The 27286-nt window shown below is 35.6% G+C and overlaps 1 protein-coding gene across 1 annotated transcript in view; it reads left to right on the top strand.

The window, feature by feature from the left end:
• Positions 1–26972, top strand: part of LOC103488114 (protein SABRE) — a 28907-nt gene extending 1935 nt beyond the window's left edge. The window contains exons 3-23 of the mRNA XM_051082325.1: positions 757–1020; positions 1243–1508; positions 1742–1961; positions 3729–3899; positions 4003–4080; positions 10003–10257; positions 10937–13045; positions 13976–15815; positions 16055–16155; positions 17288–17644; positions 20363–20481; positions 20885–21134; positions 21547–21771; positions 22685–22824; positions 23705–23777; positions 24429–24530; positions 24622–24780; positions 25019–25342; positions 25441–25608; positions 25912–26290; positions 26490–26972. Of these exons, the coding sequence (XP_050938282.1) occupies positions 757–1020; positions 1243–1508; positions 1742–1961; positions 3729–3899; positions 4003–4080; positions 10003–10257; positions 10937–13045; positions 13976–15815; positions 16055–16155; positions 17288–17644; positions 20363–20481; positions 20885–21134; positions 21547–21771; positions 22685–22824; positions 23705–23777; positions 24429–24530; positions 24622–24780; positions 25019–25342; positions 25441–25608; positions 25912–26290; positions 26490–26641 (7752 nt within the window). The 3' untranslated portion in view covers positions 26642–26972. The remainder of the gene's footprint in view (positions 1–756; positions 1021–1242; positions 1509–1741; positions 1962–3728; positions 3900–4002; positions 4081–10002; positions 10258–10936; positions 13046–13975; positions 15816–16054; positions 16156–17287; positions 17645–20362; positions 20482–20884; positions 21135–21546; positions 21772–22684; positions 22825–23704; positions 23778–24428; positions 24531–24621; positions 24781–25018; positions 25343–25440; positions 25609–25911; positions 26291–26489) is intronic.
• Positions 26973–27286: the final 314 nt, after the last annotated feature.

Here is a 27286-nt window from a genome sequence, read left to right as displayed (position 1 = left end):
TGGTTTCCAAACAATTATTGTTAATTTAATCTTAATTTATTTGAATAAAAATTTATTTTAACTCTTCAGTGCCAATGTTGACTTTAATAGTGGGACTTTGGGAAGCTAATTTTCCCTAGTGGCTAATGGTCTATAGGTGACCTTTTTCTATTGGTTTTCTTAGTTTAGAGGAGATATCATCAATTGGATGTAGTTGTTGACCACCCAATCCAAGAAATGAAAAAAGGAATGAAGAAAACCAGCTGTTTGCTTCGTGTGTCCCCTTTTGTTTTTATCCTTTTGAATTTAGTATAGACTTTCCCTGGCTGTTCCAACCTCCCAGTTCAGACACAAGCACACAGACTCCTGTGTACACTGTAATATCAAAATTTTGCATTATAGGAAGGTTCGAAAGAACAATGAAATGGATGTTTGCTAAGTTGTACATTCTGAAATGCAGGTAGTTATTTTATTTTTTTATTTTTTTCTGGTGATTTAATCTTGGGATATTATTTTTCACAACAATCTATGTAGTTTTGACTGCAGAAGTCCAGCTCCTTGATCAAGTATTTTTATTTATTTCTTTATACAGACTGATAGCTTTCCTAATCAAAGTTGACAAGTTTTATCAGTTACCAGCTATTGTGTTTATGTGCTTTCTCCATTGCTATTTTGTGCGTGTTATACTTTTGCTACTACAATGGATGGTATTCTTTTGTATTAGGAGGTCAATACTCAGATGGATCCTGAGATTTGTTGTTATGTGATTATCTTCAGGGTGCTATTGAATCTATATCAGTTGGTGAAATTAAGTTGAGTTTGCGCCAGTCCTTGGTAAAGCTTGGTGTGGGGTTTATTTCTAGGGATCCGAAACTTCAGATATTGATATGTGACTTAGAAGTTTGCATGAGGCCTTCTAGTAAAGGTAGGCCAAAGTCGTCTAAGCCTCGGAAAACCCGCAGTTCAGGCAGAGGAAAGTGGATGGTTGTGGCCAATATTGCTAGATATTTATCAGTTTCAATAACAGATTTGGTTCTAAAGGTATGCAAAGTTCTGAGACTGATGTTTGCAATGTTTTCTATGATTTTTCAATTGAAACTCATGATTCTGAAAGTTATACATTTGGATCTATACGTTGTAGAACTGATTACTGTGGCATTTTTTCTTCTATTTATATAAATTTTGGTTAATTTATTATGCTAATTTTTTTTTCCTTGTTCTTTTTTTTATTTGTTTTTGCAATTGGATCTTGGAACACTGCAGACTCCCAAAGCTACCGTTGAAGTTAAGGATTTTAGCATTGATATATCAAAAAATGGTGGAACTAGACCAAATTTGTTTGTCAGGTTACAAATATTGCCTATATTTGTGCATATTGGTGAACCACGAGTTAGTTGTGAACAGTCATCCAACCTAAGCAGTGGAGGATGTATATCTGCTGGCAATTCATCTTTTGCCACTATGGAGAAACCTTCTGCTCCTTTTAGTTGCGAAGAATTCTCTTTGTATGGTGAATTTGGTCATGACAGGTACGTTCTTTTGATTGTTTCCATGGTGTTTATTCTGCTTGAACAAACGTGGGCCTTTTTCTTGTCAACTGTTGTTTAATCATTTGATAAGCATGTACCCGTTAACTCTATGACAATATCCTATCTTTTGTGGTTTTGTCTTTTAGTTTCTTGAATGTCCAGTAATAGTCTCATTATTGTGATCTTGAGCGCAGTTTATTCAGTAAAAAAATTACTTTTATTTATTGACATAGGGAAGCTGGTATAATTGTTAAGAACGTGGATGTCACCTTTGGGGAGGTCAATTTGAACTTGAATGAGGAGCTATTTTCAAAAAGCAAAAAGGGGACAGACACTTCTTTTCCCTCTGAAGAAACGGTAGAGTCAACTGCTGATTCTCTCCCTGCTGTGAAACCGCAGAAGAAGCCAGCCCTTGCATCTCTTTCAAAATATACCTCTGTTTTCCCAGAAAAGGTTGTGTTCTGATTCGTTATTATGTATTTTTGTCTTGTTCAGACAGTAAGCATTTTAGTATTTGAGTAATTTTCAGTCTCATTGCACTTCTCTATTTATTGAGCTATCCTTTTAGAATATAAAGGTAGAGCCGTAGAGCAGTGCACTAGATTTTACTTCCTATAGTTATGCATATATAAACTAAGAATTTGATTATTTATGGTAGGAAATATTGTTGAGAAATCTTGGTGACGAGCCTTGTTTTGTTTTTGGTTTTGTTTTTGTTTTTAATTTTTATTTTTTATTTTAATTTTGATAAAAAAAACATTTTTTATAGATGCCTCTGTCCATTATTCTTATTTTTATAAGAAACAGTACATTCATCAAAACAGCCACACGAGGAACCTAGGGATGTTTGTGGGTTAGGTTGAAGCACTTTCTAGATCCAACCCAATTTTTCAGGTTGTAATTTTCTTCAACCAAAATAACCCTTATTGAATAATGAACCCCTTTAGGTTGGGTTGGTTTGAGTTACTAGGATTATTTATTTGATTTTGTGTCCTCAAAATAAGTAAAATTTTGTAAAAGATTTATTTAATTATTTTCAAATATTGAATTAAGATTGACAACTCTATTTCAATTTATATTATGAACATTTTCTTTCCCAAGTGCCAAAAAATTGTTTTTAAGGAGTTCTTGGAGGGTAAATTATCCAAAAAATTTATGAAATTAAATAAAATTAAAATAACTATAATAATTGTATCATAAGTAAAAAACATAAAATTTAAAATTAATAATAGGTTTGGGTTGTTTCGGACTGGTCTGGGTTATTTTAGATGATCCAAAGAACCAACTCAAACCATTAGAAATTTTAGTTATTTTAACCTAATCGAACCCAAATGAGTTGATAACCCAACTCAAACCTTTCAGGTTGGGTTGGGTTAATTGGGTTTTTCGGGTCAAAGGGCAGATGCTTGTCAAATGGTTAAACTACAATTTGGAAATGGACAAGCTATCACTCTTTAACATTCAAAGAAATGATCCTATTTCCATCACTTGAGATTTCTAAAAGATAATGGTATCAACATTTTTCCTAACTAGTTTAGGCATCTTCTTGGACAACAATATCACTCTTTAACATTCAAGGCTTGATATGTTGCTCTAGAGCTGTTGAAAATCATCTGGGCCCTTTTGATGTGGAAGATTCATGTTGTGATTAGGAGTTTGGATTTATGGTGAAAATTTATCTTTTCCTTGATGAATGTTTGCAGCCCTGGTTTTCTTTATTAGGAAAAAGATTATAACCATCCTTTCCTCCTGGCCAATCATAATTTGATTCTGAGTAGATGCATTGTTGGAGCAAAATAGAGGCCATGAGGCCCATGTCTTGCTTGATTTTCCTTCTTTTAACCCATACTTTAAGATACCTTCTCTCTCCGTCTCTCTCTCTCTCTCCCCTCTTTTTAATTTTTATAATTTTGATAGCAAGCCAAATTGATTGATAGATGAACCAATGAATATTGCATGTGCTTGAAAATGGTTTTTATCTTTCCTAGAGATTTGAATAACTACTTTTTTAGTATTCAAAACTTGACTTGGATTTTGAAACTCTTGAAACTAGATAACAAAACAAATAAATCATGGGTTAAAGTAATGTTTATAAGCCTATTTTATAAACTAAAACCCGAAGTCAAATAGTTAAGATGTGACTTTATTTATTTTTCTGGTTGCATTTATCACGGCACAGTGAATTTTATAGTGAAACTGATAAACATGTGTTCTTGACAGGTTTCCTTCAGTCTTCCTAAACTGAATGTTATGTTTATGCATCGTGAGCATGAGATTACTGTTGAAAACAACATCATGGGGATTCAATTTAGGATAATCAAATCACGCTGCTTAGAGGATTTAGGGGAGACTGCACGTCTTGATCTACAAATGGAGTTCAGTGAGATTCATGTATTGTTTAAACCATTTTGTTTTGGAAACTTTCAGCTCTCAGTTTAAATGTTTTCTCATGTAGTTAGCTAAATATTTTTAACCATGTTCCCTTCTATTTCAGCTACTCAGAGAGGCTGGCACTTCCTTTTTGGAGATACTGAAAGTCGATATAGTTATCTTCCTTTATGTTCCAATACAAGTGAGTATCCTCAATTACAAATTTAAGGTTGTTTATTTTCTTCACCTCGTTCATAATCATAATTTGTTCCTTGGTGTTCATTCAGCTTTAATGAACGTTTGGTCTTTGTCTTGTCAAAGTGATGAAGGTCAACCATATCCTGTTAAATTATATGACATTTCCCTATCTGCAGTGGCTGCATCAGTTGAAATTTAAGATAATCTAATATACTTCCTCTCTTACGGTTGAGGATTCCATATTAAAAAATCAAGGGACCTGAAAATGTTTAACATGAGCTACTCTTTCTTAATTTTTTTTTTTAAAAGATTTTTTGGTAAAATGAAAAGAGACAAGCATAACAAGGATACAAAGCAAAGAGCCAGAAAACTGTATTTTAAGTGAAGTTGGATATGCACCTACAGACGTAGCTATGGATATGCCAACTTTTGTGGCTTCATTCTAGCCGAAGTGATCGTTCAGAATGGTGACGTTGATAAGTTTTCTCTCCAGTTTGGTGATATAGTTGTTGATCCTCCAAGTTCAAGTAATTTACTTCATTGTGAATTATCATTTAAGGATTTTTTAAGTTGGTTGATTTAAAGAGGCTAAAAATGGTCATGGAAGATGAAGCTTTATGTTGTCAATGATCGTAAGTTGCATAAGTAGATGTTTGTTCAAAAGCTTCTTTAAAGCATCATCTTCTTAATTCAAATGACCTAGGTGATTATGGTCCTAAAGTGGCTGCTACTATAATTCAAATGCCTGCATCATCTCCTCAAGTTGAAGCCAAAGTTTATGAAAGCGTTCCCAATGCATTATTCTCGAAAGAAAGAAGTCCTCATTATCCCTGAATGCTTGGAGAGTAATTTGGACGCTCTAGAGGAATCTTGTACTCATCTTTTGATTTCTTCTTCACACTTGATAATGCATCATAATGTCGTTTCAAAACAATATCAGTCTTTGAATCATGTCAAGCTCTTTAAGCAATCCATCAACTCTTTCCCTGGGTCAGATGTTCTATTTATTAAGGCGGCATTTGGTGCGCAAGTGTGGAATCTTAAGTCTGAGAATGCTAAGCTTGGAGGCTAGGCTAGGAGGTATAGGTAGCATGAGTTTAAGAAACTGTGTTTGGTAAATCCATATTTGGAGTGAAGGCTTAAAAAGCCTGGGAATGAAGTGCAAATTTTTAAATCTTGAGTTTTTAAAATATTTTCTTGTATTTAATCATTGTCTTAATAAATTATTTTAGATTACTTTAAATTTGTCATCTTAATTATTTCAATGTAGTTAAATTTAAAATAAACTAAAAAATTTAGATGAATATATATTTTTTTAAGAAAACTGAAATATAGATTTGACAAAAATTATAATTTTATTTGATTTTTTGTTTAATAATATTTTCATTTTACTAGGTTTTGAAATAAAATTTCAGACTTTTGTCACTTAAACTAACTTGAAAAAGGTTGGTTTTTTTATTATTATTATATGCGTATGTGTTCTATTATCACACACACATAATTAAAAAAGACAATCTAATAATAATAATAATAATAATAATTAAAAAGAAAAAAAAAAGAAAAAAAAAGTAGAAGAATGAGAAATTGTATTTTAAAAAATATTATTGTAATTAAACTAAGGAGTGTATTAGGAATGATGTAGAAAAAAAAAGATTTTTCAAAAATTCATTTTTATTTAAACACTTTTGATAAAAACTCCTTTAAAATAAAAACACAAATGTATTTGAAAACTCTTTTTTAATAAGCATTTTAATATACAAATTTGTTTGGTTTGTTATATACTAAAAGTATTTTAATTAATTAATTTTTTCTTTAAAAAATGTTTTAATTAATGCTTTTCAAGTGTGGCTAGTGGCAACTGGAGGTTGGTTGCTGCGGTTGCTGGAGTTGGTAGCTGGAATTTTGTCACAGTTGAAGGTTGGCTGCTGACGGTCACTAGAGGTGTTGTCTAGAAGTTGACTAACGAGCTTTCTTAGAAAGAAAAATAAAAGCAAAAAAATAAAAAATAAAGTGTAGGGAGCCTCCAAATAAGGGTTGGGCTTAGGATGCCTAACTCATCCAATCCCAACCCTTGAAACGAACCTCTGTAAGGGGTCCAGCCAACCCTCTTTTCCTAAAATAATTTTCTTTTTGTTGATGAAAATCAATTGTAAGTGTAAGCAGTGGGGAAGAAGAATAATTTCTTATAGAGGAACCAAAGAAATAGGAGTTACTTGTGAGGATTTATTTGTAAAAAGCCTATAATCATCTATTTTCAGGTCACTTATTTCAGAGCCTATGGTTGAAGCAAATCCAGTGTCTTCTCCTTTGATTTCTGACAAATTCTCTCTGGTAAAGATTTTCGGTCTTCTGGTGTGGGCATTTTCTCCTAGATCTTTGGTAGTTACAATATAATGGTGTTTGCCTTTTGGGAGGAAGGCCATTTTCTATGGTGTGCAAGGGTGCAGTTCTTTGAGTCTTGTGGGGTGAGCGGAATAGGAGCGTTTAGGGGTTTGGAGAGGGAGCCTTCGGATGTTTGGTCCCTCGTTTGTTTTCATGTGTCTATTTGGGCTTCAATTTCATAGGACTATTGTAATTATCGTAGGCATTTTGTTACATAGTAGGAGTCCCCTCTTGTAGAGGGATCTTCCCCTATTTTTGTGGGGTTAGTTTCTTTTGCATGTGTATTTTTTCATTTCTTCTCAATGAAAGGTGTTTTCATTGAAAAGACATGGCGTCAGCCTTGTTTGATTTGAAACTTTAGCACTTCATGAAATTTTTGGGCTGGGATTTTTATCTGTAGAGATTCTTAAAGTCCCATTTTTCTTGGGGTCTTGTTTTCCTCTGATGGGGATATTTTCAAGGTCTTTTGGTCTATTGCTGTGCAATCTTTTTTTGGTTTGTTGTTTCATTCTGTTGGTCTACTTGTTTCCACACTTGGTGTTCTATTGAGTTTGAGGCTTGGGTTCAGTAGTTCTCACACTTGGCGTTTTGGGGCCCAATGCTTTTCTCCCAGATGATTTTTCTTTTTGGTTGGAGCTTAATTTTTTTAGTTTTTTTTTCATGTTCTTTTATGTTTAAAGCTTTTGGTTCTTGGAGTTGTATTTGACTCGATTTTCAGTGTGCATCCTTTTGTGTTGCTATTGGCATTTATGTTCTATTTTTTACTCCATTGCGGAGTTTGTATTTTTGAGCATTACTCTCGTTCCAGTTATTCATTTCTTTGAGCATTACTCTCATCCCATTGTCCCCTGTTGAAAGAAAAAAAGAAGACCAAAAGGGAACAATGCTTTCAAACAACGAGAAGAACGAAGATACTTTTCAAAAGTTATGTTTGTTATATCTTTTAGCATTAGTCTCTTTTCATTTCATGAATGAAAAGTTATTTTTTAGCATTAGTCTGTTTACTATGTGATTTGGGATGGCATTATTACTGCCAACCGTTTGCAATGTTGTCTGTGTTATGTCTCTTTCTCCCTTTTGGTGTCATGTATGTCACAGGCATGCTGAATCACCAGTTCATCTGTTTTTTCACTGTTCTTTTGCTACTAGCTTTTGGGGTCTTGTTTTGTCTGCATTTGGTTGTGGGTTACTTGCCTGCATTTACTTGTCCTAATAACTTCTTTAACGCTTTGGCATCTTTGTTTGTGAGTCATCCTTTTGATGGTACTAAGAAGATGATTTGGTTGACCTTTATTCATGCGTTCTTTTTGGGTCTTATGGGGTCAAAGGAATATAAAACTCTTTAGTGATTCATTTTCTTCTTTTACTCGCTTTTTGGAGCTTGTTTTGTCTACTGCTTTCTCTTGGTGTAAAACAAAACACCCTTCCCGCTCATTTTAGTTTATCCTTCTTAGTCAGTAACTGTAATCATATCAACAAATGGTTTCCTTTACCAAAAAAAATAAAAAGGAAAAAACCAAAGATACTGATGAGGATAAAAGCTTCCACAACCAAATACTGCAAACCAAGGTGAGACAACAGTTACAAAATCCTTTGAGGCAGCAAAGATAAACTTGAATAAACAAACCAAACTACCTGGCTTAAACTTTGACGATACAAACTTTTTCAATCACAATAACAGCCAATGATTGAACACTGGAAAACCAAAGGAGTGCCCAAACTTTCACTATTCTCTAAAATGAAGTATCCAAAACGAAGGAGTTAACAACCATAACAAAGCCTGAAAAGCCAACAACCTATACAAAGCCACATAAAAGTATTGGACAAAATACCAGAAGACTCGAGTTTTGAGGAGTTTTGAGAGGAACCTCCAGAGTGTAGTAATAAGGGCTTTTCTCATAATCAGGCCATAAGTTGGGTTGCTCCAAGAATCTCCTTTCTTTCTCTTCCACTTGGGAGGGGGGTGCGGACACCTGCTGTATTTTTATGTCTTGCTCTTGCAGTGTTGTCCTCCCGAGGTGTTCTTAATGAAAGAACAATGCACCTCCCAATGTTAGATTATTAGTGAAGGCACCTTAGACTATCTCTAATCCATTATATTTAGGGGTAAAAACTAGTACTTCAAAAAACCATGACTTAACATCTGTATGTCTCAAGGTCATTTTCACAAAAGATGATAAGGTGTCATTATTTTAGACTTGTCTTCAAGGAGAACTTTGTGATTGTGACTCATGAAACAATTTCTATCTCAAAAATGTTGCAAAGAACCCCTTCTTTATGTTCATCAGAAGAAATCTTCTCTGTTCATTATCAATTAGAAAATTTTACTCCCAATCATCACTACTAATGAATCAAATCATCCAAAATCCTGAATTTTTTTGTTGGCTCTTTTGATAGATAGAACACTCCCCTTGAGAGACAATTATGGACTAGAAATTGTGCTGGGGTTGCTTCCTTATTTCATCAATCAATGAAAATACTAATCCCTAGTCCTTTAATTGCTCATTGTATAATCTTCTCGTACTTTGAGCTCTGTGTCATTTTTCATAATAAATGAGATTCGTTTCCTTTTTAGAAAAATCAATCTATGAAATTGTTCTCATTCAAGAGAGACAACTATCAGCTAGAGGCAAAGATTTATTGAAGGATGATAGCTGAGAAATGTACTCCGAAATTGGTATTCTTTTTGGTAAAATCAACAATTGAGTGCATTTTTCTTCTAATACACCTTGGTTAGTTGTTTCATCTATCATTAATTTTGATAAAGTAGTACTTGAGGTGGTTGCACTCTTTTTCCTTGCATGGTAAGAGGATAAACTTCAGTAACGGCCTTTTTTTATATCTTTAAGTTCAATGTTTCTTCTATGTGTAAGGAGCTTTTCATTGGGGGATTATTAACCCTTCTTGGAGTGCTTTTTACTCACTGTTGTAATTAAGTATTATGGTGCAGAGCAGAGCAGAAAATTCAACTCATTTTCTGGATGTGGGTAAGCTGACTCTACGTCAGAGTCAGAGTCAGATACATGAGATGCTGATTAATGTGACCAGTGAAGTTGGAAGCAGATCTAAGAAAATGTAGTTTTCACCAACTTTTTTCCCAAATATGATCACTTGCCCATGTGCTTGCCAAAAACACCATGACATCCAATGCATATGATAGGTTAACATATGTATGCATTATTTTCTACAAAAAATGAGAGGCTTTGAATTATCAAGTCAAACAGACAGACGGGACAAGCCAAATTTCCCTATGCTATGGGGGGTATCAAACACAAATGGAGAAGGCAACCTACAATAAAGTCCTCAAATCTTTGTGTTCCCTCTGTTTAAGCTGTTACCAAGCGTAGTCTTTTAGAATATGACATCTCAATGCAACAGTTTTTTTTTTTAAGATATAGTTTCCTTATGTTACAGAATAGATGTGCTGTTGCTATGCTGGAGTTGTCTGTTCTTTGCTATTCTGCCTATAACGTGTAGTTGCTAAGCAGTAAATATTTAATTAGTGACACCCATCATCATTCCTCATGATTCTTTTATTTTTCAGTCAGCATCACCTATTAGGGCCGAAGTGGACTTAAAGTTGGGAGGTACTCAGTGCAACATAATAATGAGTAGACTTAAGCCATGGTTGCGTCTCCATTCTTCCAAAAATAAAAAGATGGTTCTGAAGAAGGAAACACCTTTCGAAAAGCCACAATCTTCTGAGTCCAAACCCAAACTCATCATGTGGACATGTACGGTCTCGGCCCCTGAAATGACTATTGTGCTTTATAGTATAAGTGGTTCACCGTTGTATCATGTAAGTAATGTGCTTATATCTATTCACTTCTTTTTATCTTGGAATTACCAGGGAATCTATTCTGTGCTCTAAAATATTTTCTTTATAGTTAAGATATTTATTCTGCAAGAATGATTGTTCTTTATTTTATTTATTTATTTGATAGGAAACAAGTATGGACCAATATTTGTAGCTGTTCATTTGTTCATATTATATTATTGGTTAAACTAAAAGTTTGGTTCATATACTTTGAAGTTTGTTCAATTTTAATCTTTACTTTTAGTTGTCCAATTTTAGTTCTAGTATTCCAATAAATCTTAAATTTAGTTCCTTAAAGTTAATTTTTATCGAAATTAGGTAAATATAATAATAATAATAATAACAATAACAATAATGATAATGATAATGGACTAATAATAGTAATAATAATTATTACATGTAAAGAAATATAATACGGGAATATTTTGTCAAAATTTATAGTGTAAATGCCAACAAATGAGAAATAACCAAAAGTTATTTAAAAAATCAACAATAAACTAGCATTGGGATTAAATTTAAGATTTATTGAAAATACAAAGACTAAAATTGAACAAACTTCAAAGTATGAGGACCAAAATGTCATTTTAACCTATACTATTTAATCTACCAGTTGTCAATTGCGTTGAGCATATGCCATGTTCATTTGTTTATGTTGTCGCAGGGCTGTTCACAATCTTCACACGTGTTTGCAAATAATATATCAAATATTGGAACTGCAGTACACTTGGAGCTGGGTGAACTGAATTTGCACCTGGCCGATGAATACCAAGAGTGCCTGAAGGAAATCCCTTTTGCTGTGGAATCAAATGCAGGTTCTTTGATACACATAGCTAAGATAAGTCTGGATTGGGGGAAAAAGGACATCGAACAATCTGAAGAAGAGGGTCTTAGAAGCAAACTGGTGTTGTCTGTTGATGTGACTGGTATGGGTGTCTATTTTACGTTCAAGCGTATTGAATCACTTGTTTCAACTGCTATGATTTTGCAATCACTTTTAAAACAATTCTCTGGTTCTCGAAAGAAAACCACACAGAGCAGAGGAGATCGTTCAACTAAATCATCGGGGAAAGGGACCAAACTTCTGAAACTCAATCTTGAAAGATGTTCCATAACCTTGTGTGGGGATGTAGGTTTAGAGAACACGACTGTTGCAGATCCTAAACGTGTCTATTATGGATCACAAGGTGGTCAAGTTGTTATAAGTGTCAATTCTGATGGCACACCTCGTTGTGCAAACGTGATATCTACAGTGTCTGATGAATGCAAAAGGCTAAATTATACCATAGCTCTCGATATTTTTCATCTCAGTTTATGTGTGAATAAGGAAAAACAGTCCACACAAGTTGAAGTTGAGAGAGCTAGGTCAATGTACCAGGAGCATTTGGAGGAACATGGGAAAGATACAAAACTGACATTTTTTGACATGCAAAATGCCAAGTTCGTTCGTCGTTCTGGGGGTCTCAAGGAGATTTCTGTGTGCTCTCTATTTAGTGCTACTGATATTTCAGTCAGGTGGGACCCTGATGTTCATCTATCTCTTGTTGAACTCGGACTTCAGCTGAAACTACTTGTGCATAACAACAAGGTCCAGGGAGATAATCACACACAAACAGAAGATGCTTCAAACTCAAGAGATACTGTACAAAAGACAGAAACCATATCTGAATCAGGACAGCCTGATAAGCACAAGAAAAAGGAATCAATATTTGCTGTTGATGTTGAAATGTTGAGAGTTTATGCTCAGGCTGGAGATGGAGTTGATGCAGTTGTTCAGGTTCAGTCCATCTTTTCTGAAAATGCACGTATAGGGGTACTTCTAGAAGGACTTTTACTTCGTTTCAATGGTTCAAGAGTATTCAAAAGTAGCAGAATGCAAATTTCACGTATTCCTAGTGTGTCCACTGGTACGTGTGATACGAAAATGCCTGCTACCACTTGGGACTGGGTTATTCAAGGTTTGGACATACATATTTGCATGCCATACCGGTTGCAGTTACGTGCCATTGATGACTCAGTTGAGGATATGCTGCGTGCTTTGAAGATTATTACTGCGGCTCGAACGTCTCTCGTTTTTCCAATAAAGAAAGAAAGCTCAAAATCTAAAAAACCTAGTTCAACCAAAGTTGGGAGTTTGAAGTTTTGCATACGCAAGTTAACTGCTGATATTGAGGAGGAGCCGTTGCAGGGATGGCTTGATGAACACTATAAGCTATTGAGAAATGAAGCTTCTGAATTAGCTGTTAGGATAAAATTTCTTGACGATTTAATCTCTAAAGCAAGCCAGACTCCAAAAACTGCTGATACAATTGAATCTACTCAAGAAAGGAATATGTGCTATAATGGCACGGAAGTTGATCCACAAAATCCATCAGATGTGCTCAAAATGCGAGAAGAAATATATCGACAATCATTTCAATCTTATTATCGTGCCTGTCAGAATTTAGTTCCATCAGAAGGTTCAGGTGCCTGTAGTGAAGGGTTTCAATCTGGTTTTAAACCCAGCACCGCCAGAAATTCTCTTATGTCCATTACTGCTACAGATCTAGATGTTACCTTGACGAAAATTGATGGTGGAGATGCTGGAATGATAGGCGTTCTAAACAAGCTTGATCCTGTCTGTCTTCAGGAAAACATACCATTCTCACGGCTGTACGGGAGAAATATACTCTTGAATGCAGGCTCTCTTGCAGTTCTGTTGAGAGATTACACATTTCCTCTATTTTCTGCAACTTCTGGTAAATGTGAAGGTTGTCTTGTGATGGCACAACAGGTAACTTTCCTACACATTTCCATGTACGCTCGTATGGCTTGCTCATCATTGTTATGACTTCTTCATTATCTTTATAGATGCACATTTTTTTATAATTTTTTTGGGGGTTGGAGAAGGTGAAAGGGCAGCAGGCTATTATCTTTGTTCATCCGGACATGCCAGAGTCGGTAGATTTGACAAGTGATAGGATATGCTTTTAATTCATTCACACGAATGAGGTCTTTAAAATTTCAATAATCTCTTTTTATGTTTGTCAATTGGAGGTTTCCTCAATTTCATTTATCCATGAAATTAATTTTATTTATTTTTCATCAAAAAAACGAAATTAATTTTATTGAGAGAGGGAGGGAGAAAGAAAGAGTGGAGGATGTTTGCATTTAGAGAGATAAAGAGAGTATTAGTTCTTTGTAAGGTCAGGAAAGAAGTGGGGATGGGGGAAACAGTAAATTAGAATTCTTTTGATTCTAAGTAAAATGAATTTCAACCCCAAAGAAGAAAAATAAAACCTCGAGCCAACTATATTCGGAAACCGAACAAAGAATGTTATGAGGCTTCAAATAAAAAAAGGGTAAAACCCAAATTACTTGAGGAAGAATGGTGGGTTTTATTTAGGGAAGTGAAAACTAAAGCTTTCTTGAATACTTGCAAGCAACAGTGTACCTTAAACCTTTTTCTCTTTTTGGAGGACCTTCTCCCTTTAAACGGTTGGCTAACATATTAACACTAGAAGGATTATATCGATTGGGGGTATTCAGACTTCTAATGTTATCATGATTGCAGAACCCTAATGGGACATTTGTTTACTGCTTATCTTTTCCGATCACCTGGCCTTGTAACATTCTACATGTAGCTATAAGCAGTCATGCCTTGCATTTAAGATTCAGGAATGTGTCTCATGTGATTATGGCTATATTTTTGCTTTCCAACTAGGCTACAAGTTTTCAACCTCAAATACAACAAGATGTGTTCGTTGGGAAATGGAGAAAAGTGCAGATGTTACGCTCTGCTAGTGGTACAACTCCTGCTATGAAGACATATTCAAACTTGCCCATACATTTTAAAAAAGCAGAGCTATCTTTTGGTGTCGGATATGAACCAGTTTTTGCTGATGTCAGTTATGCTTTCACTGTGGCCTTACGAAGGGCTAATCTAAGTGTCAGGAATCCTGGTCCACTTATTCTGCCTCCAAAAAAAGAGAAGAGCTTACCGTGGTGGGATGATATGAGGTACTACATACATGGAAATATCACTTTGTGCTTTTCTGAGACACGCTGGAATATTCTCGCGACCACTGATCCTTATGAAAAACTTGATAAACTTCAAATATTAACTGGTCAAATGGAGATCCAGCAGTCAGATGGTCGTGTCTTTGTTTCTGCCAAGGATTTTAAAATTTTAACCAGCAGTTTGGAGAGTATGGCTAATACTCGTGGTCTAAAACTTCCTCAAGGCATATCAGGTCCATTACTTGAAACAACAGTTTTCACCCTTGAAGTAAACATGGACTGGGAATGTGATTCTGGGACACCATTGAACCATTATCTACATTCACTTCCCATTGAAGGAAAAGCTCGTGAAATAGTTTTTGATCCATTTAGATCTACTTCTCTGTCACTCCGATGGAATTTCTCACTTAGGCCCCCTCTTACTTTGGATGAGAAACAATTGTTGGATAATGTTGAGAAAACTAGTGAGTGTTCTACAATACTGAATTTTGGAGCTCATGATCTTGCTTGGATTGTTAAGTTCTGGAATTTGAATTACTTACCTCCTCACAAACTCCGTACCTTCTCTAGATGGGCCCGTTTTGGTGTTCCTAGGATTGTAAGATCTGGTAATTTGGCCTTGGACAAAGTGATGACTGAGTTTATGTTCAGAATTGATGCTACAACTCCTGAGATAAGACATGTGCCATTAGATGACGATGATCCTGCTAAAGGATTGACTTTTAGCATGGCAAACCTGAAGTATGAACTTGGTTACAGTCGAGGCAAGCAGAAATATACATTTGAGTGCAAGCGGGATACCCTTGATCTTGTCTACCAAGGACTCGATCTTCATATGCCAAAAGCTTCTATAGATAGAGAAAATTGCAGCAGTATTGCAAAAGCAATTCAAATGACCAGAAAAAATTCACAATCTGCCTCCATGGATAAAGTCCCTGTGGAGAAAGGCAATAGTACGAGTAGTTCAACTGAAAAACCCCACGATCGTGGATTCCTTTTGTCATCTGATTATTTCACAATTAGGAGGCAGACTCCAAAGGCTGACCCTGGTAGGTTATTAGCTTGGCAAGAGGCTGGAAGAAGAAACCTTGATATGACATATGTAAGAACTGAGTTTGAAAATGGGAGTGAGAGTGATGAACATACACGCTCTGATCCAAGTGATGATGATGGATACAATGTGATCGTAGCTGATAATTGTCAGCGTATTTTTGTTTATGGACTCAAACTTCTGTGGACAATTGAGAACAGAGATGCTGTCTGGTCTTTTGTTGGTGGTTTATCCAAGGCATTTCAACCTCCAAAGCCTTCCCCTTCAAGACAATATGCACAGAGGAAATTACTTGAGGAGAACGAGCCGCAAGATAAAACTCAAGTGTCTGAAGATGGCGGGATCTCTAAGCCCCCTAACAATGATGGTACAGTTGCATCTTCCACATCACAGTCACAGACTTCGGAATCACAGCCTGCTACATCGCCTTGCATTAAAACAGAGAACTTACCATCTGCAGATAAAACGGAGAATATATCATCTCCTGCACCTGGTACGTCTTGAACTCTTGAACATTCATTTATAGCAGAAGTAATGACATTTGTTTTTAACAGAAATAGTAGCATTATAGTCCTTATAAGTAAGGCAATGACGTTGTACTTCTTCCTTGATGAAACTTGCTGTGATTGAAGCATGTGTGTGGGATATGGGGGATCATATTGGAAAAAAGTTTATTCAGGTCATTAGTTGACAAATGTTTTGTGAGCTAAGAGCCAAAAGTGTTTTTTTCAGGAAAAAATGGAAAGTTAGATGACGAAGAGGATGAAGGGACTCGTCTCTTCCAGGTGAATGTAGTGGGGCCACAATTCAATCTTCACTCAGAAGAAGCCAACGTAAGTTAAATGAGTAGTTTCAAACTCCCTAACTTTATCGTGAGGGTTAAATTCACAGCGGTTTCTAAATCTTGTTTTTTCTTCCAAACATTGCAAAGTAATTGTTGATTCATGCAACTAATATCACTGCTAAATAAGGTTGTACATGTTCCCTATGCTGATTAATGTTTTTTTCTGTGGATATTTCTTGATCAAATCTGTTTCATTGTTTTTCTTTTGCATGTATTTAATGCTCAAAAACGATATGAATATTACTCACCAAGAAGATATCTATCTATGTTAAGATTTTAATAAAAAATTCTTTAGTGGGAGAAAGGCGTGGAGGTGAAAAGGTCATTTAAGATCTAACTGTCTATTATACTTTGATATAGCTTCAGAATCCTGTGTACGCTTAGAATTCCATGTATGTATTGGCATTTGTTTCTTTTTATACTCCTCTATGCTTCTTTATCGTCAATCATATTATATTATTTGAATTAGTGTGGAAATTCCAATCATTTTATTCCTTTGAATTCTGCCAAATAGTTTGAATGTATGGAATATGAGCCTTTTCTTGTTTTTAATCACTAATTTACCCAAAAACTTAAGTCGATGGATTTGGATAATAGTAAATTTGATCTTTTACCAATGTTTAACACTCTTCTTTACTTATGAAATTTCTAAGGAAGGCCGAACAAGTGTAAATCAATATTAAAAAATATAATACATTTTTTAATTGGAGAAGAAATGACATGACATGGATTTTGAACATAGGTTCTCCAATTGTTAAATCACAGTTTCACCAAAAAAAAAAAAAAACTTGAGCAGATTGGATACATTTTTTTAATCCATATTTAACATCTTAAACCTCTCTCGTTTTCTCTGGATTGAATTTCAGGTTTAGCTTGGATTGTTTTTTAATTGGAAAACCGTTTCTTTATTAATCACATCAATTAAATATGCTTTTCCTATATTGTAAAGAACAATAATATTGTCAATTTGTTATATTGGTCACTCTTCATCTATCTCTTTGGATATTTCATTCATCAACGAACGTTTTTTATCAAAAGAAAACCCAGTTATACTTTTTCACTTCCATTCACATGCAAAGATGTTTTAATGATGATTCATATTGTTTGTGTTGCTGAAACAGGGTCGGTTCTTGCTTGCTGCTGCTAGCGGGCGTGTTTTAGCACGATCATTCCATTCAGTCCTTCAAGTTGGCCATGACATGATAGAGCAAGCTCTTGGCACTGGGAATGTACAAATTTCAGAGTGTGAACCCCAAATGACATGGAAACGGATGGAGTTGTCAGTGATGTTGGAGCATGTTCAGGCTCATGTTGCACCAACTGATGTTGATCCAGGGGCTGGATTGCAGTGGCTTCCAAAAATTCTAAGAAGTTCTCCTAAAGTAAAGCGAACTGGAGCTTTGCTTGAAAGAGTGTTTATGCCTTGTGACATGTACTTCCGATACACAAGGCACAAGGGTGGAACTCCAGAGTTAAAGGTTTGTTATTCATCTTCCATTACTTTAGTTTAGTTATCTTTCCTGTAGCCATCTCCACATGATGAGAAACGTACAGTTTTTACATGTAGAAGAGCATTCTTTCCCGTGGTTGCATCTTTATCATGGAATCGTACTACATAGGTTTCTCAGACGTGCCTTTAAGTGCTGTCAATACTATTTCGTCACAAGGGAAACAGGCCTGGTTGTGTTTTGGTAAAATTACTGTATAAAATAAAAACATATTGTAAAAACTTTAGACGAACCTTCATGGAAAATTAGTTAAATCAAAGTTGAAGACAACATATTAAACTGCTTAAAAAAGCCTCTCAACTTCAACAAATTGTACCAATAATTAAAATAGTAAATAATCTTATTGTGAGTATTACCTTTGGAAAGTTTAATCTTTCGAATCAATGAAGTGGTCTTTCCTAGAGGATTCTTTGAAAGTTAAGTCGACATTACCAGTTTACCATTCCCTACAAAACATTATAATAATAAACGAAGAAACCAACTTTCCCCAAGAAGAACTGAAAGAAGTCGCAATGAGTCTAACCCAGAAACTACGGGACAAAATGAGCCAAAAGAGAACAAAATGCTAAACTACAAAATTACAACTAAGAGTTCTAGTTCAGAAGAATGAAAGATAAAAGAGTTATAGTTGCTAGCCTATAGAAGTCTTAACATTCAAGAGAAACTCCAAAATAAATTCCAGCACATAATGCTCAGCCCCTCGATGTGTTGTCTTTGTTTCAAAGAAGAGGAGACCCTGGACCAATTACTTTTGCGTTGTCTCTTTACTAGGAAAGCTTGGAACATTCTGTTTAGAATTTTTATTTGGAGCTTTGTCTTCCTAGTAAGGTTGATAGTTGGCTGATTAAAGGGCTCAACATTAGAGATTATACTCCGAAAGGAAACATCTTACGGAGATGTGCTACCCGGTCCCTTTTGCAGTGCATTTGGAAAGAAAGGAATAGTAGAATATTTTAAGATACCTATAACTTTTTTGATTTTTTTATTTGGACTATGTTGCAACACATAGCTTCTTGGTGGAGTACGAATTACACCAAAAGCTTTGGTAATTATAGTCATTCTATGATTTTCAACAATTGGAAGGTCATCATTGTCTAGTTTCTTTTGGGGAGGGCCCTCTTGTCCCTTGCCCTTAGGTTGTTCTCTTTTGTTATAAAAATATACGTGTTTCTTATTAAAAAAACAAGGTAATCAGTGAAAACAAATTAGTAAACAAGACCACCCATGAAGTATTGAACCTTATCAAGACCTCATCCGGAAAACCTCGAGCATTGGTAGCTAGTCAATTTACCCAAACTGAACTGTAGTAGATGTGGAGAAATGAGTATTGTTCAAACGAGTTCTTTCTTGGGTGAACGAGCTTTTTTGAGATTGAGGAAGCATGTGAGCCTAAAGATCCCTACGATACCACTCCTTATGATATGCAAAATTATTATCGATATAATGTCATTGGTGATGTATGTGACTTTCTATTGACAATAATAGTACTAAAAGCATGAACTGCTGATGAAGTCTTACCTAAAAACATCATATTTTGTGTTTTGTCGAGACCAAAAATGGGTTTGCTTTCATAGTTTACAAGATTAGCCGAAGGCAGTTTGGATTGTGAAGCTATGCACAGACACAATTGTTAGTTTCATGGAACTAAATGCCTGCCGTGTCCAGAATGCCCATCCTTGTTAGTTTAACTTGGGATTTCTTCACAAAAAAAAAAAAATGAATGCTTGTGAACTTTCATAGAAGGACAGGAGATTTTACTTGTACCCCAAAGACAAAGTTACTTTCTAAGAAAAAAAAGTTTTCCAAGAGATACAAAAAAGGGCCCTTTCATAGGGAGAACAAGAAGCGTAATCAAAAGTTCAACAAAAGAGAATAAACTATGAAAAAGAGGGGGTGTCCTTGATTACAACAAAACAGAGCAAAAAGGTAAAAAATAATCTCTGAAGGATTGTAATGATTATAATAAAACTACCACTCCAATCTAAATGAAGCTTAGAACACAGCAGCACAAAAGTTTTAGGCAGGTAACATCATTTGTGACATGAGGAGATATGGAGAAACCATGTTCCAAAAGGAGTTGATCCATTAACTTCTTTTGTGTCAATTGGAGGAGCCGTGGCCCAAAAATATGTACTGAAACCACTCCAAGATAAATTGATCATTATGTTGACAAAGGCCCCTCTCCAAGCAACGACCTTGGTTTGATTGATAAGAAGTTGCCTGAGTTAAAGCTTCTTCTTGGTCCTCTTTCCAAACTTTTTGCAGATTTTTTTAAGTCTTATTGTTAAACAGGAATGTATTCATTTTACCAGCTAAATTATCTTGTTTGGTTCTAGGTATTGCTTTAAGTGTACTTGGTAATAGTTTCGTTTTGTTTCGTTTTCTTGTATTTTGAGCATTAGTCCAAGCCAAAGGGCTCTAGACCATGACACTTTTATTAATTATTAAATTTACTCCACCCAATAGCTTAAACTTTTGGATTTAACTTTAACATAGTATAAAGTTGGAGGGGCTTATCAAACCATTGGAGCCTTGGCTTTGATCTATAGATGTGGTTTTAAGAGAGTTGACCTAAATTGTGGCAAGTTCAGATGTCTTCATTAAATGTTTGGCTTTCATGGCTAAATTTGCATTGTCAGCGTATTATTCTTGAACTTAGTGTAATGTGTTTGAATGATCTTGTTGCAGGTGAAGCCATTAAAAGAGCTCACTTTCACTTCTGCAAATATAACAGCAACAATGACTTCTCGTCAGTTTCAAGTTATGGTTGACGTGTTAACAAACCTTCTCTTTGCACGTCTTCCCAAGTATGTGCATGAATTTATGTCTATTGCTATCAGTTTTTTTGGAATCACAATGTTGTTGACTGTATTCTGCTGTTTATGGGTGGAATTCATCTTTCTTCTTCTTTCTCCTTTTTTTTCTTTTTGTGTGTGTTCTTTCATTTTTACTCAATAAGTATTCTTCGAATATATATATTGTTAGCCAGGGCTTGCTAGAATTTTGGATTATCTTATTAGTTTTCTTTTTTCATTATTATCCTAGAGTTACATGAACTGCAAATCTCTTAAAATAGCAACCAATACATGATATACAAATGTATATTTTACTTTATTAATTTGCTTGTACGTGCATAAGTAGGAGTTCCATTTCAGTAAGAGGGGAAAAAATGTATAGGTAGGAGTTCATGATTGATGCATGTAATTTCAGGCCGCGAAATAGTAGCCTTTCATTTCCTTCAGAAGATGGTGAAGATGTTGAAGAGGAAGCCGATGAGGTTGTACCTGATGGTGTTGAAGAGGTAGAACTTGCAAAAATCAACCTTGAAAGGAAAGAACGGGAAAAGAGGTTACTTGTTAATGATATTAGAAAACTGTCTCTCTATTGTGACGGTGGTAGTGATCTAAATCCGGAAAAAGATGGTGAGATGTGGATGATTTCTGGTGGAAAGGCCTTATTGGTGAGCAATTTTTTGGACTGTTTTTGTTTACTTCTTTTTATGATTCTAAATGTGGATCATGTTCTTGGTAATTTTAATATATGTTGTTTCTCTAAATTTAGAAAAAGTCTTCAATTTGTCATTTTACCTCTGCTTGTGAGCTTGCATTTGTTCGAGTGTGGTTGATTGCCGCCTGATCCTTTTTTTTTTACATATTAGAACTATTATTTCCACATTATAACTTATGCCCTTTTATTTTTTATTTTTTTTTTCATTTTTTACAAATGTCATTCAGATACAGTCTACATCTTTGAACATTCAGATACAGATACAGCATACATTTAAGTTGATATTCCATGACCATAATCTTCTCAGTTCTTACGCTTTAATATTTAGCTTGATAGAGATATGTAATCAAAGTGCATTCTTCCAGGTTCAAGGATTAAAGAGAGAGCTTGTAAATGCACAAAAGTCTAGGAAGATGGCATCTGCATCGTTGAGGATGGCTCTTCAAAAAGCTGCTCAGATAAGATTGATGGAGAAGGAGAAGAACAAAAGTCCTTCGTATGCTATGCGGATTTCTTTGAAAATTGATAAAGTGGTCTGGAGCATGCTTGTTGATGGTAAATCTTTTGCGGAGGCTGAACTAAATGACATGGTGAGAGACTAAAATTGCCCTTCATCTCTAATGCTCAAAGATACAAAAACCCTCAAGAGAGGAGAGAGAGAGTAAAACAAATGAAATACATTGTAAACATCTTCATATGAGCTTCCTTATAAACCCAACACACTGAAAAAAAACCTACTAGAGATCACAAGAACTTCAAAGCCAATGCCAAACTGGAGACAAGTGAGCAATCGAGAATGACAATCCTCTTGTATGTTGGAGAAACCAATAAACTGCAAACTGAGATAAGCCAAGATCGTGAAAAGCAACCCAGGACAAAGACCAAACCAAAGTGGGAGGTAGAGATCTTGAATACAGGAGGAAACTGAGACTTCTAATTTCAAAGGAACCTACAAATCATACCAAAAACACTTTTTAGTTGCCCCTTCCATACTTGAAAACTGCTATGAGGAAGAGTAGAAGAATTTTAAAATCCTCCTCTATATAGACGTTCTTTCAGCGAGCTTCTATCTTAAAATCCTATTACCAAGAATTTTTGTTAGTTACAACTAGCCTAGTTGCTGTGGTGGGATATCTCGTCTCCCCTTTTTGTATGCTTCTGTTTAATAAAACATTTTGATGTTTCTGTAATAATAAAACTGGGCTAGTTTAGTAATTGTTTCTAGGTTTAGATGCTTCATGTTATCCTTTTAGACAAGAAATATGGCGGTTGTTTGATTGTTCAATTTTTTACAGATCAACCAGGATGAAAGGATTGGTGAAATCCTAGCAATAAAAGCCAATATGATTTATTTTAAATTGCAGCAAATTCACTTGACTTATGTAAACTAATGCTTGTCAGTTGAATTTTTTTCGGGACACTGCATCACTTTTGTTATAATCCTACAATTACTGTGGTAGTTGATTATTGTAGTTAATACGTGGTTACCATCTGTTACTACAGTTTTATGATTTTGACCGTGATTACAAAGATGTTGGCATCGCTCAGTTTACTACAAAGTATTTTGTTGTACGTAATTGCTTGCCCAATGCCAAGTCTGACATGCTTCTATCGGCGTGGAATCCTCCAACAGAATGGGGAAAGTACGTTTTTTTTCAGCTCTTACTATTTGTTTCTTCTGCATCTTGGTGAAAGTCTAAGTCTGTCTCAATACTCCCCCATCCACTGAGTATTTGGTTTTTGTTGTATCACATGCTAAATTGCTTCTGAATTTCTAATATAATCCGTGCTTTTTGATGATTCAAGATTATCATTTCCAACCTCACAAAATATGTAAATAGTAAAGTGTACCTCCAAGTGTTGCCCCTGTTGACTAAATTATGTGGTCTTACACATTGCAGAGCTGGCGTGTTTTGAACCTTTGAGTGAGTTCCTTAAGAAAAACCATTGATGGATTTGAGCTTTAGGATAGTTGTAGGTGCCTCCGAGTTAATTGGGTTAGGCATATTAAGCTAGAGAATCTGTTTATAGAAAAAACACACGCAAATAAACACAAAAAGAAATTATTTGTGTATAAAATATTTTAAGTTTTGTAGGCCTTTTTTTTTATTCCCTTTATGTGTGCACTTTATGAGATTTATATTTTTCTTTCTTTTAATCGTTGCTTGGCTATATGTCATAGAGATCTGTTTATCAAAACATACAAATTTTTTAACTTATCTTGGGTGGTTCTTTATAATCATTTTTTGGTCAGATGCATTACCGTTTTTATGTTAAGACCTCTAACAGATTCACTCACGCATTTATGGATTATTCATTCTCTGTGGGGTTGAACACAAGGCTAATGCTCTTGCTTCAAGAAAGTCTAGTGCAAGAGTGGGATTGGAAATTCTGCTATTATTGGATATTCGAAAATGGCATAATTCCCACTTTGAAAATGAGCTTCCTATCCTTGTGAAATTTGGGTATTAATTGCTTCATATGGTTTTCAGACATTTACAGCATGTACTTTAATGGCTGCAGATTAGTTATGCTTCGGGTGGATGCAAGACAGGGAGCTCCTAGGGATGGCAATTCACTCCTTGAAATGTTCCAGGTTAGTGACCTTGTTCTCTCCAAATGTTTGAGGAATATGTATATGTATTATTTAGTAACAAAAAAATTGTTATACTGTGCATTTCTTCTATGGCGAACAGTAGTTTGAGAACCAAAATTCTTTATAATGTTAGCTGATAAGGAAATGTTTGGTTTAATGGCATCGCCAATTTAGATGTTTCACGGTGCTAACTAAAAAGCCCTTTGAGCTTGAGTCCATACCTTAACTAGGGTGAACAAGAAAGGTGGGTTTTTTTCACTCTTTCGCTAATTTTGTGGAAGATCGGATAATGAACTATAGTTGCACGTGTGGATGTGTTGCAGCTATTCATTCTCTTCCCCCCCCCCCCCCCCCCCCCCTTCACGTTAACAAAAGAAAGATAAAAGTGCCACCTTGAAAATGAGCAAGTCCTGCAAGGGATTTGTCAGACAGAACAATCCTGAGACAGCAAGTCCTGCAAAGGAATTTGCTAGACTTTATCTGGTGCATCTGTTGCATGAACAAAACTTTAACAGTTAAAAATATTGTTGTTTTTCTGTTTACCAGAAAAAGTTATGAAGCAGAATTATCTTGATAACTTTAATTTTTTATCTAATTTTCGGAACACGTGCATGATTGTTTGCTTAATGTGTTAATTCTTTACTCTTGTAGGTGGATATTTATCCCCTCAAAATTCACTTGACTGAGACGATGTATCGGATGATGTGGGAGTACCTTTTTCCAGAGGAAGAACAAGATTCACAAAGACGGCAGGTGAGTTGAAAGCTTTGTTTTTAAGAGGAGTCAACTTTCTATTTTAGCTTCCCACAAGTACAGATTTTGAGTGGCTCACGTTTTTCTACAGGAAGCATGGAAGATTTCAACGGCTGCAGGTTCAAGGCGTGTAAAGAAAGGTTCTTCAGTTCAGGAAGTATCTGCTTCTAACACAAAAGAGTCAGAGATGTTTTCCAAATTAGGTTTCTCCCTCGGTGGTCAAGGAACTGCCAATGCAGAATCTGCTCAGGTGAGTTTCTTAAGCTTACTTGTTGCTCATGGGGCCAGTTTTCTTTTCTGATAATAGTTAATAAAAAAGAAAAGGAAAAGGATTGGATAATATCTTTTTCGTTTTGAAAGATGGAACTGCTGGAGTTATGATCATCGGTTTCTCCTGTTGAGAACTCTGGAACTGATCAAATATGAGCTGTCTTCCTTCTTTGGATCATGCTCCTTTTCTCATGATGTCTCGAATACTTTCAATGCAGGCATCAAAGGCACAAAACCTTAAATCTAATTCTGGCAGCGGTTCAGCCCCTGAGTTAAGAAGAACATCTTCTTTTGATAGGTCATGGGAAGAGACTGTGGCCGAATCTGTTGCTACTGAACTTGTCTTGCAGAGCATTACCAAAAGTGGACAACTGGGTTCCATGGAGCAACCAGATGAATCGGGTGTTAATAAATTGAAAGATCCTAAAACTATCAAAGCTGGTCGCTCATCCCATGAAGAGAAGAAGGGGATAAAGGCCCAGGATGAGAAAAGATCCAGACCTCGAAAGATGATGGAGTTCCACAATATCAAGATTAGCCAGGTTATCTAGCTCAGTTTGTGAAGTTTGTCGTTGAATTAAGTGTTGAAACAGTATTTCGTAGATTCCTTGGTAAATCACTCAACGAACTTTTGAAACAGGTTGAGCTGTTGGTTACTTATGAAGGATCAAGATTTGTCGTCAATGATCTAAAGTTGCTGATGGATACATTCCATCGTGTAGAGTTCACTGGGACTTGGCGTAGGCTGTTTTCTCGAGTTAAAAAGCATATCATCTGGGGAGTTTTGAAGTCTGTTACAGGAATGCAGGTGAACTTTTAGATCTGATATTCTGCATTATAACATGTGTCACACTTTTTATGTTCCCAGTAACAACCCCACCTCAAGTTCCTTCCCAACGTTTCGCTTTCGTCACCTTCACCTTTGAATTTATCAGCCTACAGGTCACTGACTAATGTATTGCTTGGTTATGATGAAAACTGGAACAACTAAGCTTTCAGAGAAGAAGCAATGTGGAATGTATTATGTTTTTGCATTCAACTCAACCGAGTTGAATTCAAGTTTCTCAATTATTGGGTCGGTTATTTACAATCTTAAATACCACTCATGCAGGGTAAGAAGTTCAAAGACAAAGCACATAGTCAAAAGGAACCCAACAATACGGTTGTTCCTGACAGCGACTTCAATTTAAGTGACAATGAAGGGGGTCTGGCAGGGAAATCCGATCAACATCCAATAACCTGGCTTAAGCGGCCAAGTGATGGGGCTGGTGATGGATTTGTTACTTCCATCAGGGGTCTCTTCAACAATCAGCGTCGCAAGGCCAAAGCATTTGTCTTGCGCACAATGAGGGGTGAAGCTGACAATGATTTCCAAGGTGATTGGAGTGACACTGATGCTGAATTCTCACCTTTTGCTCGGCAGCTCACTATCACGAAAGCAAAAAGACTTATTAGGCGGCATACTAAAAAGTTCCGTGCTAGACAGAAAGGTATCTCAATTTCTGAATTATTTCTTTCTCTGTCAAGTGCAATAAGAATATACACTCAACCTAGTAGACGTAGACTCCGCAGCACTGAGCATCACAGGGCTTATCTCTGGATGTGACCTCTGAACATTCTACTCAAGGAATTAATAACAAATCATTTCACATGGTATTTACTTTGACACCAAACATATTAATGTAACAGGTTCATCTTCCCAACAGAGGGAGTCCCTTCCCTCGTCCTCAAGAGAAACCACCGCATACGAAAGTGACAGTTCTAGTGGGTCATCGCCATTTGAAGACTTTAACGAACAGGAACAGCCGGAGCAAATGAAAGAAGAATTTTTGGAAGCTTGATGGTCTTATAAAACGTATCAGAGAATGCGGATGAAACTGCAAATCCATCTACTTTGACCTGCCACAATGCATGTGAAATTTCAAAATATCTTTGGTTGAAGCCCCACTACTCAAATCATCGCGAAAACAATAAGTGCAAGACATCCAAGATGACCCTCGGAGAATGATGCCATCACAATTTTCTACTATTTTTTTCTTATATATATATATATATATATATATAGGTTTTTGAGTACACGAGCTCATAAATTTGTGAGCAACTGGAAATCCAATTTTGTCCGTACATATATTATTTATGGTATATAATAATAATGGTAAAGTTTCCAACCCAGTGCCATTTCCTTTCTCTTGTTAACGACATATTTCTGCCTGCATTTTTCAGCTTCATAAATTGGTACTGATGTGATATTTGATATGGAAGCCTTAAATACATTAAAAGTCCTTTCAATAGATTTCTTTTGTATTCGATATAAAATAGATGTTTATAAATTTTGGACTGTCTACTTTTTGGGGGAGAGTTATATAAATGTTCACACATGCCCTACATAGCATAATGATAGTCTTGTTTTGTACATCCATCTTGAGGAAAAAGAAGACCCTTGAAACTCTACCAGCCACATGGGAATAAAACTACGTAGGGCCATG

Source organism: Cucumis melo, chromosome 3 (genome assembly GCF_025177605.1).
Source record: "Cucumis melo cultivar AY chromosome 3, USDA_Cmelo_AY_1.0, whole genome shotgun sequence".
NCBI classification, from domain to species: domain Eukaryota; kingdom Viridiplantae; phylum Streptophyta; class Magnoliopsida; order Cucurbitales; family Cucurbitaceae; genus Cucumis; species Cucumis melo.
This window is presented reverse-complemented; position numbering and strand designations above follow the sequence as displayed.